The sequence below is a fragment of the Tiliqua scincoides genome, chromosome 2 (genome assembly GCF_035046505.1).
Source record: "Tiliqua scincoides isolate rTilSci1 chromosome 2, rTilSci1.hap2, whole genome shotgun sequence".
NCBI lineage: Eukaryota > Metazoa > Chordata > Lepidosauria > Squamata > Scincidae > Tiliqua > Tiliqua scincoides.
Genome location: NC_089822.1, coordinates 200,843,772 through 200,862,238, shown reverse-complemented (window position 1 = coordinate 200,862,238; position 18,467 = coordinate 200,843,772). Strand labels below are relative to the sequence as shown.

At 44.7% G+C, this 18,467-nt stretch overlaps 1 protein-coding gene across 3 annotated transcripts in view; it reads left to right on the top strand.

Moving 5' to 3' along the window:
• Positions 1-18,467, top strand: part of UIMC1 (ubiquitin interaction motif containing 1) — an 81,636-nt gene that overhangs the window by 22,711 nt on the left and 40,458 nt on the right. For 2 of the 3 annotated variants that reach the window (XM_066617334.1, XM_066617337.1), the window contains exons 3-5: positions 4,911-5,001; positions 11,223-11,347; positions 11,696-12,844. In XM_066617334.1, coding sequence (XP_066473431.1) covers positions 4,911-5,001; positions 11,223-11,347; positions 11,696-12,844 — 1,365 coding nt within the window. Of the gene's footprint in view, positions 1-4,529; positions 4,591-4,910; positions 5,002-11,222; positions 11,348-11,695; positions 12,845-18,467 lie in introns of all 3 variants that reach the window. The other variant, XM_066617335.1, reaches the window with a different exon arrangement.

Genomic DNA, 18,467 nt, shown 5'->3' with positions numbered 1-18,467 from the left:
TATTGCCTGCATTTGTATGGCCAGTGTGCCCTGAATGAACATACTTCTTTCTTTAACAAACTCCTAAGTCTGGGATCGGCAACCTGTGTTTTTAGAGCTGCATGCAGCTCTTTCAGCCATCTGCTCTGGCTCCTGCAGGCTGGGATTTAAAGGGGCAGGACGGGCTGCTGCTGCTTTCCCCTTGGGCAGAGGGGGAGATTGTTTTGTGCAGGACAGGCTGCTGCTGCTTTCCCCTTGGTGGGAGCAGGAGATTGTTTTGTGCTGCGGGGGAGGGAAAGGGGGGCTTGGCCGCTCCTGCCTGGGAAGATGGTGTGCTGGGGCTTCACCTGCTCCCGTAATGCGCTGTGCGCCCTCTACGTCGTGTATATGGTGAGTGTGGCTGACTGCAGCCAGGCTCCCCTCCTGGCTTCCTGCCACCCTGAGTGTGGCTGGCAAGGGGTGGGGGTGCCAGGTGGGTGGGCTTCCAGTGGGGGGTCGGTGGGGGGCGCAGAGGCAGGAGGGGGAGCCCAGGCAGGGCTGCCTGGGTGGGGGGAGTCAGGGGCAGCTCCCAGGAGAGGGCAGAAGGCGCCTGCAGTCCCCTTGTGGGCATCTCCTGTGCACAAAGCTGTGGGGTGGGGCTTGGCACAGTGAGGCAATGGGGATGACCTTTTGTCTTGTAGGGCAATAGGTGAGGCAGAGCAGTGGGAGAGGGGGGAGTGTTGACTTTGCAAGGGTGGGTGGGTGGGGAAGAGGGAGGCTGTGGAAGGGCTGCCTGTGTAACTCCATCTTTACCTTGCTTTTCTGGGGTGCCATGGGGAGCAGGAGGGCAGAGATGGGGCTGTGGGAGCCTTAGAAAGGGGTGCTCTTTCAGGAGCAAGAAAGATGGGGGTTGACCTGGGGAAAACGAAGAGTGCTAATTTCAAGGGTGCCGTCTTAGCATGCACCGTCCCAGTGTGTGCCCAGGGTGACCAGAGGTCCTCTTTTTCCAGGACATGTCCTATTTTTTAGCCCCATGTCCTGGAAAAGAACTTAAATGTCCTGCTTTTCCCTGTGAGCAGGCAACGCATCCCCTCTTGTAATTAATAAATTATATGTAATACAGTTTTAAATTCAATAATAAGTAATTTTAAATTAGGCACATGAGATCAATAATACAATATATAATAAATATACAATCTATATATTGATCAATATATAATCAATATAGATGAGTGTTTTTAGCTTTTATTTTGTGGTCCTACATTTTTCTTCAATATCCTACATTTTGGGGTGACTTGTCTTCTTTTATTGTTATGACATCTGGTCACCCTGTGTGTGTCTCAGAGTGCCGTCTCAGGGCCCAATCCTATCCAGTTTTCCAGTGTCGGTGCAGCCATTCTAATGGGGGCATGCGCTGCATCTTGTAATGGGGAGTCAGTCACAGAGGCCGCCTCAAGTATGGGAATATTTGTTTCCTTATGTCTGGGCTGCATCAGTGCTGGAAAGTTAGATAGGATTGGGCCCTCAGTCAAGATATATCTATCTTGACAATAAGTATATTGTCTGGTTAGCACAGGAAGGGGAGCTTGCAGCAGATCATAAAGGTTAAAAAAAAACTATATATGCAGTGTTATCTTCATTTTAGATGTCAAAAGGGTTTTGTGGCTCCCGAGGTTTTCTTTTCTCCGGAAAACGGGTCCAAATGGCTCTTTGAATGTTTAAGGTTGCCGACCCCTGTCCTAAGTGAAGGAACTAAATTCCCCAAGCCATATAGTCACTTAGGAGTCTTGCACAATTTTAACTGATTGATGTGGAAATATGGCTGATGTGTCTAAGCTCCAGTACAAACAAGCACTTATGTAAACAGTGTTGCCAGAACTGATATCTAAATACTCAGAACCATACTGTTAAGGCAGACTTTGAAGGTCATCTAGTCTGACGCCCTCAAGACAAAGTCAGAAAAAACATCCAAAGACAGTCAGCCAGCCCCCTGCCATGCAGCAAGTTGAGCCATATCCATGGTAGGTCGTTATCCAGCTTTTGTTTTGACTCTCATATGTAGGTTCTGTCACTGACTTTCTAAGCCATTCATTTGTGTCAGTGCTAAGTCAGCAGCTTGTGTTAACTCCTTACCCAATATAATGCAGTAATACTTCGTAATGCTGTTTCTTTTAGGGCTAAATTGTTACAGTGCTATTTATACTGGCATGATTGACAGCTGTTGTAGCCAATGGGAGCAGTGCATTCTAGGAAGCACCCAGCCAATTGGTGCCAGTTTCCTGTCTTATCTTTGTCGCCTGTTGCACTTTTTCACATAGCACACAACTTTCCAGTAACATATCACCAGCATTATGGTATTGCATAATGCCATAATACATTTAGGTATTACTTTATCTAAATCCTTCTTAGCAATAGCACTGCCTAACTGCTTGCTTCCTTTAAAAAAAAAAAGACTTGGTTGTTCTTCGTGGTGGTTCTTCATGTTCTTGACTAAGAGAGAGCCCCCAGCTTCCTGGAAAGCATACTCCACCAGAGTGATTTCATCCTGTGTAACTAACTGCACAGATAACCATGAAGGAAGAGAACAGGTTGCTTTGCTGTAACTGAAATTCTTCGTGAGGTCATCTGTGCAAACACATGACTTATCTGGCAGTCTGCTCTGCAGGTCTGGCTCCAATTGTTGAATCTCTCTTCAAATGTTACAGTTGGAACATAGGGGTTAGTCCTTAAAAGAAGCAAGGGATTGTTCTTTTTGCCATTGAGCACACTGTGTACACGGAGTTTTCCCCATTTGAGAGCAGGGCAGAACACTCAACAAAGTACTGGAAGGTTCTGAGGTTTGCCATGCACTTACGTAGAGCTCCACTACATGTATTTGCACTGATGACTACTAGAAGCACTATAGTTACAGGTAGTTACATCCAGGATATATTATCTGTCCTTTGGTTAGTATTACTTTAATATTTGCATTTTTCTTTGCTAGTTTTCAATTTATTATCATCAGTCCAACCTTTCACAAGGTTATTCAGGTCATTTATGATGTCTAACATAACCTCTGTAAAATCCCTCTTCTGCTCCTGGTTTGGTATTACCCGAATTTGATGCATGCGCTGTCAACTTCTTCACTGAAGTTATTTATGAAGCTAAATGGCATAGGCCCCAGGACTAACTGCTGCAGAACTCCAGTTGCTGCCTCTTTTCTCTTGTATGTCAATTAATTCATTATTATCCACTGAGTGCAGTTATTTTTAGCCACTTGCATATCCACTTTATGGTCGTCTCATCTAGTTCACATAATTCATGCTTGCTTAAGAGGCTGTGATTTGGGACTGGATCAATATCCTTGTTGATATCTGGGGTTATGAGGTAGCCCTGTGCATGGTAACAGGGCTTCACTTATTTCTAGCTATAGAATGGGAATGAGCCCCCGCATACCGGTGGTGCTGTTTCTGCTATAACTGAGAGAGATAGAACTCAGCCAAGGTATATTCTCCCTCCCTGCTAAATAAGTTAATTGACCAGAGAAGAGAGTTAATTTGGTTTGGCATAATTTCTTCTATACAACATAATTTTTTTTTTGCTACCAGCAATTGGCTGCATTATCCTCCAAATGCCTGCAGATGAATTATTTGATGATTTGCTCCACTATCTGCCCCTCCCCCCTTGAAATCCCTGGCTGGCTCTTCCTTCTCCTATTTCAAGAATGGCCCTACAGTCTTAAGGAACTGCACCAACTCTCTTTGTATACTCAAATGTAATGAATGTCCAATGTAGACTAAGTATCCTTTCTGATATTGACCATATGATGTGTCTGCTCTACTTTTGGTCCTGTCATTATTGCTAGTTATTTCAACTCCCCCAATCTTTTCATTTTTGTAGTGGATATCAAGCATTTTCAGTTTTGTGTTCTTTCAGTATCTCTTTCTGAGGTGAGTGGCAGACCTGGTGCATCCGTCTTTCCTTGTAACATACTAGTTGAAACTCATTTTGTGCTTTTGCCTATCTCATTTTGTCCAGGCACATGTGTGTGCTGAACTGGTATACTTGCCTTAGCAATCCATCCCTGTTTCCCCTTTTGGTAAGTTTCCAGTTTAGGCTCTCAAACCATTAAAAAGATTCCTGCTTGACCATGTCCATCTAGTTTAGTTCCTTCTGTACTTTCTCTGTTTGGAGATGGCTAGTAGTTGTGCTTCCATTTTTTGACCTTTTAGACCTTAACAGTCCCTGACAAATGTTCATACTGTTGACTCTTAAAAATATATTTACATGACAGTTCAGGGAGGCCGCAGGCGATAAGCATTTTGATGAACATGACCTCCCTCCCCTCAAAGGATAACCATTGTTTATGGGAATACATGAGGTTATCATACTGAAATATGATACATAGTAGAATTATTTGTCTAATATTAGATATAATAGTGGTTTTTTTTTTAAAATGGGTATATCTTCTCTTTGAGGAAGCAGCTTGGCTGGATCAAATGTTCTCAGCTGTTCTGTACTAAGGAAGCATCCTGCCCTGTTAGATATGCCTGCTAGATGCTCACATAAGGTTTTTTTCTTTCTATTTTCAGTGTTCCTGACTTTTTTGAAAGTGAAGGCAAAACAAATTCTCATTCACATCCTATGCAGCAGGTACCCTGCATGGCAGTGACTGACGTGAAGTCTATTGTCCTTTTGGGCTCCTCTGTTTATACATTTGCCTGCATTTCTTCTTCCTCATTATACTTATCACACAGCTCTTTTAATAGCTACAGAGTGTTCTTTTATTAGTGTCTGAAAGTCACATTTCTCACCAATTGAGGAGTCTGCCTTTGTGCCAGCTGCTGCTTCTTCCCCCCCCCCTTTCTGGTCTTGGAGATTTGGATGGAAGTGAGGCGGGAAAAGTGGGGGAAGGGTGGCAAATGGCAGAACCTCCTATAGTTTATACATGTACCATATTTCTTCCCCTGCAGCACGAATCAAAGGAGGAACACTGTATGCAGAAGAAAAGAACAAAGCAGCAGCTGGATAGAGCGAAGTTTGCAGCAAAAAGAAAAATTGCACGTAGGTCTCACATGTGCTGGGAAAGGGGAAACTGGAGAATGAAGTGTGCACAGCCTTTTTTTTTGGTGTATGTGTTTTTAGCTGTTATGTATGCATTGCAGAACATCTGCGCCAGAAGTACACAACTCAGCATAGCCATTTTGCTTTGTCAATGGCATGACTACAACCATTATAACAACAAAATATTGCTACAGACACCCCAAATGTACTGAGTGATATAATTACTAATCATCATTTTGAATGTTTGATAGCGTAAAGGAAAAAGGACATGTAAAGGCCGGAGTGTGTTACTGGATATACAGAGCACAGGATTGCTATTTGTTGTGAGGTGACTTTATTAGTAGTGTAGGGCAGCTGCAAGATGGAAATCCAGAGTAAAGGAAGGAAAGTGGCTATTCTTTATTACTTATCTGTGGTCAAAGTCCTATCTTTGGATAGGTGTTGATTTGTAGACTTTATAGTGGCTTCTCATTTATGAAATATTCAGCCTGCAACTTATCTGGTCATTAAGGTAAGAGTGCACGTAGCCATTTATTCTGTAATTAGTCTTATAGATGACTAATTACTTGCTCTCTTGATGAAGTGCAATTAGCTTTGTAATATATTCCCGGTTCTTACACATCTAGATGTATGTTATTCTACAAAGCAAGTGTTGGTTTCATCTCCTCAGTAGCGCTCATTCCTGCAAGTTCCCAGCAGTGCTTTTTAGGATATATGGAGATTCACAAGTTTTATAGTGAGTAATGTTTATTTTGAATGCAGAAACTGCTATCAGAATATAATTAACAGTATTTATATACCGCTTTTCAACAACAGCTCACAAAGCGGTTTACAGAGGAAATCATATAACTAATGACTGCCTGTTCCAAAAGGGCTCACAATCTAAAAAGATGCAAAAGAACACTATCAGAGAACTACTAGAAGACACTGCTGGGGTGAGGAGGGTCAGTTACCCTTCCCTTGCGAAATAAAAGAGGAGCACCCACTTGAAAAAGTATCAGTTAGCAGAGGCCAAGTATAATGGGATATGTTTCTGAATTGACCTCAAACAGTGATGGGAACAGGTACACTCCAAGTGGTGGAGATGCCAGGCAAACATTTCCTTTGCAGGAAGGAGTAGGTAGTGCTTACTCAGCACTTCAAGTAAGCAAAGGGCTTGCATGTGCCCAATGATGAGAGCAGGAACCATGTGAACTCTTCTGTGAGATGGACTCATTTCAGTTGAATATGAAGCCTTCCATCAGTATCATGTTGAAACTGGCTTTGGATCTCCCTAAGATGGGTGAGTTCCCATTTGCCCCATAAAGCATGCATTTAGAGCTAGGTCTGGGCAGCCCAATCCTGAGCTGTCTGGAGCGCAGGGCTATTGTGGCACCGAAAATGGCTGCCGCGGCATCCTAAGTGCAACCAGGCAGCCGCCAACAACTCCTCAGGGGAAGGAACGTTCAACCCCTTCCCCAGGTAAGGAAAGTAGCCCTGCAATCAGGCTACTTGATTGTGTGGCAGCTCTGGAACTGCTGCTGAATCAAAGAGTTCCGTGTCAGGCCACATGGCCCGACACGGAGCTCAGGATCTGATGGAGCTGAGCTCCACTGCTCCCGCTCTCCTCGCTCACTCCCCCGGCATGTTACCTCCCCGCCTTCCCCCACTTTCCCCTGCCCCAGAACACCACCTCCTCGCTTTCCCCACGCCCCCACCTACCTCTCTGCCACCTAGCGGTTCAGGCAACCACCGAGCGGCAGAACCGCAACTTTCCACTGGGGCTGGCCCAGTGCAAGCTTGCTTAACTCTGGTACTGGGCTGGCACTAAGCCCTGCAAATGTGCCTTATGGCACATTTGCGACAATGTGCACTGGCAGTAAACCAGCGTGCAGAGCTCAAGAGCGTCAGTGTGTAGAACGTGGCCTTACGGTGGTGAGCAAAAATAGTGAGCCTCCTCCAGAGTGCTACTTTGAATGCAGGTTTCATATCATTATATTAGAGCAGTCAATTAGCAGTAATTAATTAGGCACATCCACTTACATGTCTGCTTTTTTATTTATTAGAAATTATAATTAGCCTTTCAGTGTTTATTTTTAGGCAAATTAAGGTTTATTTCTTTGAAATAAAAATCGTTGTCTGTATTTAAAGCATTGCTTGGATTTTGGTGACAAATTGACCTTGCAGAGTCTGTCTAGGGAGAGTGAAATTGCTTGGCCCCTTTGTATGTTGCATGTATGAGAGACCAAGAGGAAGGGGTTCAGGGCTTCTAAGATAAAATAAGACCAGTTTACAAAGCTGCCAGTTTATAGTGCTGGAACATTTCTGGTATTTTCATTGTTTAGATGTTATAGCCACATCGTTCCTTTCTGTTGTGCTTTTAATTATTTTGACTTTGAGCTACAATTGAACTACATCTGTGATTGACTGTTTTGGAAGGGCAAAATTAAAATACTTATAGAAATAAAGTGTGTTTTTTTCTTAGTGTTTTCTGAAACACTTTGATTCCCCTTTTTTTCTCAGTAATATCATCCTAAACGTGGGGGTAATGTGTCCAATGATTCTATTTTTTTCCCTTCAAATCTTCTGTTAGTGTGAGGACTCATACTTGTGGAGCTTTGCATCTATTTCGCTTTAGAAGTGTAAACTGAAACAAGGATTGCTTAGTAAGTTGCCATATTAGCATGCAGAAAGACTCTCAACTAGTTTAATTTGTTCAGAGTCTTTTTGTTTGTTTAGTTGAGTGTCTCTTTATTTAAGATTTTAAGAAGACTTTACAAACACCCTCCTCCAAACACCTTTCTTTGCGGGATTGGTTGTGTTGATCATGTGATATTAAATTGTCATGCAGAATTGAAATGGCTGCTCCAGCACCTCATCAGTACATCAAGGAATGGAATATGCAGAAAGCCTACCTTTGGAACAGTGTTGTTTTTTTACAGAAACACACATAAAAGCTCCTCCAGCACTATTATGGAGCTATTCAGGGTTTGTATGTGCCTATGTGCATGTACATAACTTGTGTCCAAATTGGTTTACAGACAATTCCCTGTCTACTAGACTTACTGGTTACGCTGACTACCTGCCAAACCATTTAGACTGTGTTTGCTTCTCAAGACTCAGTTTCTATTTTTGTGTCTCCGAGTTCTTAAGTAGTGTGTTTGCCCACACCAGTAGGAGGCTAACACAATACTTAGAATTTCTAATCATCATAAATTATGACCAATGTAATCAACATCAAGCGCACACAAATTGTGAGCATTTGCAGACAGCGTTTAGAAATGATCAGCTGTTAAGCAGAATAATATATGATAGCCAGAGATACACAGCATGGTTTCGACAGAACAGATGCCTTGCTTCTCTTAGGGAGATGGCTTGCTCTTTCATTGCGTGTATTTCATATCTGGGTGGGGGGAGGAAGTCATCCTGTCAGCGTGTTGGTGACTTTTCGAAGTGGAATAAAAACAGTTCATTTATTTCTCTCTGAAATTCCAGAAAAATTCTTGCCTGTAGTTTTAACAATGTTCCATTTTGCTGAGAGAGAAGGAAAAACTGTCAATGTGAAATACAATATTGCTTTATTGATGGAATCTTATTTGGTTTGTGTTTTATGATTGTTGATACTCTGGCTGTGCTTAGGACAAGTATCTGTGGTGATCAGGGATGATCTTGTTTCCATGTGCATATTCTGAGGCCCTTTGAAATTGGCCAGTGTGCTTTAGAACTGTATTGCAGTTGATATCCTTATTAGATCAACTCTGTTGTTTTTAAAATGTTCTGCTAGTAACTGAGCTTCACCATGTCCTTTGTCAGACACTGTTGAAAGGACATTCCAGCCCTATATGTCCAGCAGCACAGCTTTGGACATTCTGCTGGCAAAGCTATAGCATAGCTTAGGTTTCCCACGGATCTGCAAAGTACTGTAGTCTACCTTTTCTATACTCACTCTAGCCCTCACTTCAGTTACTTTTCTAAGGAAAAATGTAAATGATGAGATTACTTCTCCATAGAGGAATTGCAGTCTAGTTCCACATGGCGGAAAACCATAGCAAAAGGCCTTTCAGCAGGGCAAAGCAGTGGTGCCATTAGGGTCTGTGTCACCCGGTACAGGAGGCCAGTATGTCACCCCCATGATGGACATTCTCTCATGCAGTGGGCGGGGCAATGACACTGGTGGTGGGTGTGGTGATGTACCATTGCCCTGCTCCTACTGGTTTTTTGGCTATACCTTTTGACGGAAAGCAGATATTTCAATGATATTTCTTTTGATAGAAAGCAGATATTGCATTCTGCATGAAATAACACATTGATTGGTATATAACATGGTGGTATTATTCCTACAAACAGCAATTTTAGTTACTAGTGGTGTCACCCTCTCCGAAGGTGTCACCTTACTAACACTTTATTGGTTCCATGCTGTGTCATAATAACCTCATTGGCTCTTTGAACAATCAGTCTCATTGGTCTGTTTTGAATTAAGTAAATGTATTTTTTTGTTACATAAGACAGTTACATTTTTATTTTCTGGGTTTTTGGCCATAACTTTTGATAGAATGGAGATATTTCACTCCGGTTTTTTTCATTGCATTCTGCTGTAAACTACGCATCAGATGGTATATAACAGTGCATTTAGCACCAGGACCTACTTTTTACATTGAGAATCTGTCAGGACCCACCAGAAGTGATGTCATGACTGCAAGTGACATCATCAAGCAGGAAAATTTTTTAACAATCCTATGCTGAAATCCTAACCACACTTACCCAGCAGTAAGTCCTATTTACTATCATTGTTAAAAGAATATACAGAGTAGCTTATTAAAGTACAGGTCTGTAACATTTCCCCAAATGCAGTCACATACCATGCTAGCATATATTAAAAATAAAACATCGAAATGAATGGGGACCCACCTGAAATTGGCTTGCAACCCACCTGGTAGGTTCCGACCCACAATTTGAGAACACTGGTATATGACATGATGGCATTATTCCTACAAATCGCAATTTTAGCTCTTTTGGTCACTAGTGGTGTCACACACACACACACACATGAGCTTTGCCCGATGTGGCCCGCACCCCCTGAGCAATGCCACTGAGGCAAAGTGATGTTTTCTGGAGTAGCTAGATTCAAGTGGTCACGTGATTTCAGCGTGTCCAGGATAATCCTTTAAGAGAAGTTTGTCTAGGCAGGAAGAAAGTGGTGCCAGAGTGCATTCAGGAGCATACTAAAGGGGTATTTGGCTATGGACTGTTTTTTTCATTGGATGATTATTCTCTGTATTCCCCAGGTTGCTCTTCTAATTATCTTTTGCACAGATAATAATAATAATAACAGGTATTTATATGCCGCCTTTCTTGGTCTTTATTCAAGACTTTATTCAAGGCGGTTTACATAGGCAGGCTTTATTAAATCCCTTATTAAATAGGGATTTTTACAATTTCAAAGAAGGTTCTTTCTTTCAAGAACGACTACATTCAACGTGTTTCATTCCGATCTGGCTTCACATTCTGGCCTCCATCCTCCCACGCTCAGAGCAGATGGAATTGCTCGGCTTCAGCTTGTCAGCTGCTCCAAGGTCGCACGGTGCCGGTGGCCTCGAACTGGCGACCTTGTGGATGTTATCTTCAGGCAGACGGAGGCTCTACCTTCTAGACCAGACCTCCTGCCCAGATCTGGGAGACTGTGGCAGTGGCACATGCTTTTGCTGTCTTCCCTTTCAAGATGCTGATCCATGGCAGTATACACTGTGTCTTTTAATGTTAATATTGTTTAGGAGTAAAAAGGAGTTTACTTCATCTTCTTTGCCAGCAAGACTGTGTCTTATCAGAAGTGTCTGTTCATACATAGTTCAATGTTTAAAGTTCACTGCTTCTCCCCTGTGCTCTTTGATGCACATACTGCATGTTGAAATATAAAATGGAGCCACCGCATGGCGATTATGTGAAAAAATATTTCATTGTGACAAATTCACCTAAAGTGTCAGAGTTGAGATCACTATGGGAACCTTAACTAAATACCCTGACTTTGGTTCAGTGATTTGATACTGCACAAAATGCATTACTCTGCATTTAGCACTGTCTGTCCTAGTTTTGAAGTTACATGGTAAGGTAAGCTGAGATGTAACAACTCTGATCCAGTTTAGTTGTTTTCCTGTGAAGGTGAAAGTCTCCGGGTGCTTTCTTTGGGGTGTAAGAATTGAGAGTCCTGCTGCATCATATTGTTATGCTTTTTTCCCTCCTTTTAGACATGACAGAAGATGAACAATTTGCCCTGGCTCTGAAAATGAGTGAGCAAGAAGCTCTGCAGCTGAACTCACAAGAGGAAGAAGAGGAAGAGCTTCTGAGAAAGGCCATTGCAGAGAGCCTCAGTGTAAGTGGGGTAAAGACATCTGAGCTACTCAGAAATCTGTTCATATCTTTTTTTTCTCTGTGTTGCAAAAGGAGCATTTCTAGGGCCAGCCTAGATTAGGCTCCACCTGGAATTTAACAAGTCTCATGTAAGACATAAATACATTTCACAAGACATTTATTAATCTTTATCATGCCAAAGGATGGCAGGTAGCTAATTTCACATTTAGCTCTCTTTTTGTAGGTGTGTGTAGAAATGTCCATTGCCATCTTTTACTCAGTCAAAAAGCAGTCTGATTCTATTCAAAGAAATGAATATATGGGAAAACAAATCACTTGTGTGTGTGTTGTTTTTTTCTCCCCCTTTTAGAACTGCCAGCCTTCTGACTCTCATGCTGCAACTGCCCTGCCGCTTGTTGCTGAGGCACCAGGGTCTCCAGTGGAAAGCCACCCAGCTGGGCAAGAGGCTTCTGAGATCCTTGCAGCTCAGTTGCCTTGCTCAGTGTCTCCTTGCTCCAAGTGCAGCTCCCTCTTGCCCAGCGACAGAGCTGACGAGAATGGAGAGACAGATGTCGCCAAGAGGCCCCTCGTAGTACTGACGAGGTTAAGCCAGGAGATAGTTGAAAGCTCGCTAGTGTCTAGCATAATTGTATCTCCAGGGAAGAGCCAGCCTTTTGCAAGGTCAAATGAAAACCCTTCCTCACTAGCAGAGAGCGATTCCAGTGACACACCGCTCAGCCTAGAAGAGGAAAACTCTTTTACCTTGAGTCCAACCTTCCCACAAAGACCTCCAGTGACTTGGCCACCTGCACCTCTCCAACTTTTTGCTGGAGGGTGCCACCCTTCCAGTGTAACAAGCAAGGAAACAGACAACCATTCCCAAAATTGCTCCCAAGGGGACCAACTTGTGGACTGTTCAGAGGTCCTCAAGAAAGTGCCACAGGAGCACAGCATCTTGGACCCTACCAGCAGTCCAGATCCTGAGCTTGGACAGCAGTTGGAGCAGAGAGAGAAGGCACGTATTTCTCCTGAGTCCATGGAAAGGACTGCTGTGTCAGAAAATGCTCCACCACTTTGCACCCTTCCAGTGGCAGATGAATACAAACAAGAAGAGGACCAAGACACAGTGCACTATTACTGGGGTGTTCCATTCTGCCCTAGAGGAGTGGACCCCAACAAATATACGCAAGTCATCTTGTGCCAACTTGAGGTTTACCAGAAAAGCCTGAAACAGGCTCAGAGGCAGCTCCTACAGAAGAAGAAGTTTGGGGAACCAGTACTTCCGAGTATGTGCTCATCTTTGAGGCGAAGCGAGTGTAGGAAAGGGAAGGAGACATTTCGGGGAAGCGAAGGCACAGATGAGCAAGAAGGAGAAGATGTAGATGAGAAAAAGGAGCCTGACAGAGTAGCCTGGCTTACGTCCCCAACAATTGAAGAGCCAAACAAAAATGCAGACCAGAACATGTCAGAGGTGGAAAATGCTGAGTATCGAGATGAGCCAGCAAGCAGCTCTAGTCAGGTAAATATGTTCTGCTGTCTTTGTATGTTTAGTGAATCCTGCCTGGAGTGACTGGTAGTGATCTTGCCTTATATTGAGGACTTGGCCTTTGTGAGAGAAAATTAAAGATTCTCTCTCCAGGGTCTACAGCTAAGATGAAGACTCAAGGCACAGCAGTATTAAAATCAGGAGTTCTCATTTTATTGAAAAACAGCTGTTTTGTCTCAAGCTATCCAACACTTCTGACTGAGGCTGCAGTCCCACTCACACCCACACAGGAGCAAGCCCCATTGACTATAATGGGACCTATTTCTGAGTAGACACACATAGGACCAGGCTCTGAGTCAGGAAAGGAGAGTAAGCAAGCGCCCCAAATAGGGATTCAAAACATACAGGTGTGTGCCACTTTGCGACGTTCTGTCTTACACCAGGATTGCATAACCGATGACCAACCCTCCAAAAGCAGGATTGCTTAACCAAGCACTTAACGCAGGGATTGCTTAACCAACGACCAACTTTCCGAAAGTGAGGGGAGCTCTGCTCCCCTCCCCTCCAGAGTGTTGTCTGAGCGCTCCAGAGGCAGCGGACATCTGCGCTCTGCCTCTGCAAGGCTTAGACCGAGGGAAATTGTATCTCTCATGTGACTTCCTGTTTCCTTCGTGAAAGTGGATGTTGCATGAAAGACTCAATTTCCCTCAGTCTGAGCTCCTCAGTGGCAGCGAGCGGCCGTGCACTGCCTCTGGGAAGCTCAGAGAACCCTCCGGAGGGGAGCGGAGCATCCCCTTCCCTGCGGAGGGACCGGATTGTGTCAAGCGCCACTTGACAACAGAAATTACGGTCCCGATCCCTGTTGTTAAGTGGTGCACGACAGTATACCTCATTCGCACCCAATTTAATACATATACATTCAGGATAGAAAGATCTGGTTTACTGTCAAATAAGGTAAAGTTTTACATTTGGTCCAATCAGAAAATAAAACAATGAATTGATTCCCTGAGTAAGGAGGGCTAGATATACTTGTTCAATATGGTATTAAATGCATATTCAAAACCGTAGAATCGCATAACGGGATCTCAGCATCCCTTTTTCCCATGTCTGTGAAACTCACTCCTGTATTCCTGAGGGGAAGCTTTTTTCCTGAGTTACACGCACATATAGCTCTAGGGTCTGTTATCTCCTTTTCCCAGCGTTTCCTTTAATATGTGAGAAGGTGAGGTTTTCAATTTTCCCAGAGGATGTTTCATAGGAAAGTTGCAACATCAGTTCAAATAAACTAAACTTTTAGCTTATATGCACATAAACAGCTAAATCAAACAGCTAGATAATATGATTAAAAATGAGTGTGACAGGATCACCAATAGAGATGGACACTGCATTTCTTTAACGCCTGCACAACAGACTAGACCAGGGGTCTCTAAACTTTTTGGGTGAAGGGCCACATCAAATATCTGGTACAGTGTTGAGGGCCGGAAAAAAAAATTAAATATAAATACATTAAATAAATACATTAGAGATGGAACTTAGATGAATGAACAAATGAATGAATAGGCACAAGTGTCTGGGATTACTCCAAGCACCAACACAGCCCAAGAAAGAAGTATACACTTAAATGGACCCCCATTCCCCCACCTCACAAGCACAACTCTGGTTGTGTTTGGTTAACTGGGCCAGAGGCTCTCAGGGGATCAGAGACTGGCTGCGGGCTGTGGGCCACATCTGCCCCCGGGCTGGGGTTTGGAGACCCCTGGACTAGATCAATGGTGCTCAAACTGGTGGGTCGCGACCCACCATTGAAACTTAAAAGCATCACTCTCCCTGTAAGGGAGTGACCCATAAATGGGTATCCTGATGGCGCCGCAGCAGTTACGGTGCTGTGGACACCCAGGAGCATTTAAACATATCTGGGGAGACTGTGCAGCCTCCCAGAGGGTCCTGGAGGCTCACAGTCCCCTCCACAAGCCTCCCCTCCACTGCACTGAGTTCCGGTCTGCAGTTGAAGCCCACTTCCAGTTTGCAGTTGGAGCTCTGGGATACAGAATTTCTGAAACTGAAAGTGGACTCCGACTGTAGATTAGAGTTCAGTGCAGTGAAGGAGAGGCTCGCGGAGGAGGCTGCGAGCATCCAGGACTCTCCAGGAGGCTCCACAGTCCCCTCAGGTAATAAGTTTCCTTATTAATGTTTAAATTCTCCTGGGTACCTGTGACACCACAATCGCTGCAGTGCCATTGGGACATCCCCCTATCACAGTCCCTGCTCCCACAAGCACTTACCCCCAGTGCTCAGTCTCCCAGAGAGTTTGAGAACCACTGGACTAGACCAATGCCATTGCTTTTTTATTTTAATATTTAAGGTGCTTTGTTTCCCTTTGGCAGTTCTAAGAGTTGTGATGGCTTTTTTTATTTTCTGTGGAATAGTGGGCTGCTTGAAAAATTCTGGTAGGAGGTAGTTAGGCTATTTTAGTTCTCCTCCTCCTTTTTCAGCAACAGCTGAAAAAACGAGAACCCCACTATTTCTATGCAGAGTTCCCAAATTGCAGCAAACTTTCTGTCTGAAGTTAAATTTTCAGAAATATCTAGCAGTGAATTTCACCATACTTCAGAGGACTCCCAACCTTCCAGCATCCCTAAAAGCTATCACCTGTTGATAGTTTGATTATGAAAGCAAATAGTGATACAGTCAATCCTTGCTACTGTCACACTCTGTTCCCATGGATTTGCTTATTAATGGGGAACAGGAGTGTGACTTATCTCCCTCCGTTAGCAGTCTGTTCTCGGCTATCTGCAACATTGTGGTTGTCTCTGCAGCAGCCACAGCCATCCTGAAGCTGTGGCATCCCTGGAGCTATTTGCTGGCTCTATTTTGAAGGTCTTTGTGCTATTTGCAGTCACCATTTTAAAGCTACCCATGCCAGCAAGACCTTCAGAAGCTACCTGCACCATTTTGAAGCTTCCCATGGCCATTTTAAAACTATCTGCACTATCCATGAGTGCCATTTTGAAGGCCTCTGCTGGCATTCTGAGGTTCTCCACTGCTGGCAGATTAGCTACCTCTCCCACTAACCCCTTCAATCCCATAAGACTGAGGTATTCAATCTGTGCGTCCCGCCTCCCTAGTGAGGCGTGGCTAGCCTCCAGGGGCGTTGCCAGGCATCTCGGAGAGAGGTGGCCAGCAGCTGCTCTGCTGCTGAGCTCTGCTCAGCTCAGCTTCAGCTTCATGACTTGCTGCTTTTCCGAGGCTGAGAATGAGGTGGGTGGGGCAAGGTGAGGTGAGGTGAGGTGGGTGCGGCAGTGTGAAACATGGTGGGGGGAGGTGGGAGAGAAGGCTGGCTGGGCAGGCAGAGGAGCCGCATCTCATCATGGAGTTCTCTCCATGTGCAACCTTGCCGCAAGGACTACATTTTCCAGTGTGCCCCTTGCCCTGGACATCCTGGGATTGGTCAAGGCTGGAGGAGAGAAGAGTGCAGAGGTGCTGCATCTCATCAGCACAGGGTGTGCTCCTGGCAGGCTTCAAACTGGGAGGCAAGAGTAAGTACAGGCAGTGCAGCGCTTTCTTCTGCTTGGGAAGGAAGGAGCTCTGCTCCACTCAGCTGCACATGCTGCCTCCTGACTTGCTGCTTTTCCGAGGCTGAGAACGAGGTGGGCAGGGCAGTGTGGGTTGGAGAGGGTGTGGGAAACGTGGGGGGAAGGTGGGATTGAAGGCTGGCTGGGAGGTGCTGCATCTCATCAGCACATGGTGCGCTTCTGGCTGGCTTCAAACTGGGAGGGAAGCCTGACCTAGAGAGAGCATCAAAGCGCTTTCCTCCGCTTGGGAAGGAGGTAGCCCAGCCTGCTCTTGGGGGGGGGTGTCCAAATGCCCAGCCTGCATCCCTCCGTCTTGCCTGGGGGGAATAGGGGTGGCACCTGCATGTTGGGGTGTATGTGTGTGAGCATGCACTTCGGGGGTGAGTTGTAATCTTGCTTTGTGTGGCTGCAATCCTAGTTGCACTTTCCTGGGGGTAAGCCCCATTGACTCAAATGGGACTTACTTCTGAGTAGACCTACATAGGCTTGGAGTCTGTGTCAGGTTAACCGAGGATCCTCACCTTTCTCTTTTTCTTCCCCCTTCAAAAAAGACAAAAAAATCACTCTTGATGGCTTTGTCTCCAAAAATGGATTAAAAAATAAAAACACCATTCCTTTTCAGCCACCCCCCTTTTCCCTCCTGCCTCCTTTTGGGGGGGGGGGGAGTTACTTCCCATGTTAGCTGCTATTATAAGACAAAAGGCACAGTCCTAGCTAGGTCTACTCAGAAATAAGTTGTATTTTGTTCAATGGGACTTACTCCCAGGAAAGTGAGGTTAGGACCCACAGTCTCTGGGTCTCAGTTTGCATCAGTTTGCAATTAGCAGATGCACACAAAACAAAGTCTTCCCCTCCCCCAGCAAATTCATCACTTCCCCCCTCCCTTTTCAAACCCCTCCAGGTGTGCTGCTAACAAACTCAGGGCACAAGCCTAACTAGATCTACTCAGAAGTAAGTCCTATTTTGTTCAGTGGGGCTTACTCTCAGGTAAGTGTGGTTAGGATTGCAGCCTCAGAGTGCTATCAGCTGTTTTTTTGTTTCTAATGTTTAATTATAACACCTTCATCCCCATTTTGGGGGTAGCTGAGGTGAGGTGATGTAATAGGGTGCCATGGCCAATGGCCACAAGGATCAGGGGAGCCGCAGGCTGGAAAGTTCGAGAACCACTGCCATAGGATCAATGACTCTCTATCCATGGATTTGATATCCACTGGATTTTCCAGGAACCCAACCCCAGCGGATAACTAGAATTGACTGTATATTTACAAATAATGTTGGTGTAAAAAACCATCTTCTTACCAGTAAGATGTGAGCTTTTAGCATTACTGAAATAATGACATTTGTTTCCTTTCTTCTCTGCCCAAGCGTCCTGGGGGTCTGTTTGCTATTCCGGATAGAAAAGTAACATAACACCAGAACCAGGGAACATCCACTAAAGTTGAGTGATGGGAGAGTTAGGACAGACAAAAGAAAATAGTTCTTTACCCAGAGTGTAATTGGTCTGTGGAACTCCTTGCCACAGGAAGTAGTGATGGCATCTTGCCTAGATAACTTTAAGAGGGGATTGGACAAATTAATGAAGGAAAAGTTCATCACGGGTTAAAGTTCCTGGTAGGTATGTACAAGCTCCTGGTTATAGAGGTAGGCTGCCTCTGATTGCCAGATGCAGGGGAGGGCACCAGGATACAGGTTGTGTCTGTTGTCTTGTGTGCTCCCTGAAGCATTTTGTGGGCCACTGAGATTCAGGAAGCAGGACTAGATGGGTCTTTCGCCTGATCCAGCAAGGATCTTCTTCTTATGTGGTAAATCTCATGATCTACCACCGTAAGTCCCAATCTGGTGTTGCAAAAGGCATGCCACTATCATGCTTTGTGGGGTCAAAGGTGCAAATGACCGGAGGCCCTGCATGCACACACCAACAGCTCACCCAAGCCAGAGCAGGTAAGGTGTCAATGGGGACAGTTTGGGGCAGGGATCAGGATGGGCAGGGGCAGTCTGAAGATAGGAGAGGTGGATCTCATCAGCCGTTTTGTATACTGGGATTCCCTGACCTGACACAGTTTCTGAGGCTGTTTGGGTTTACA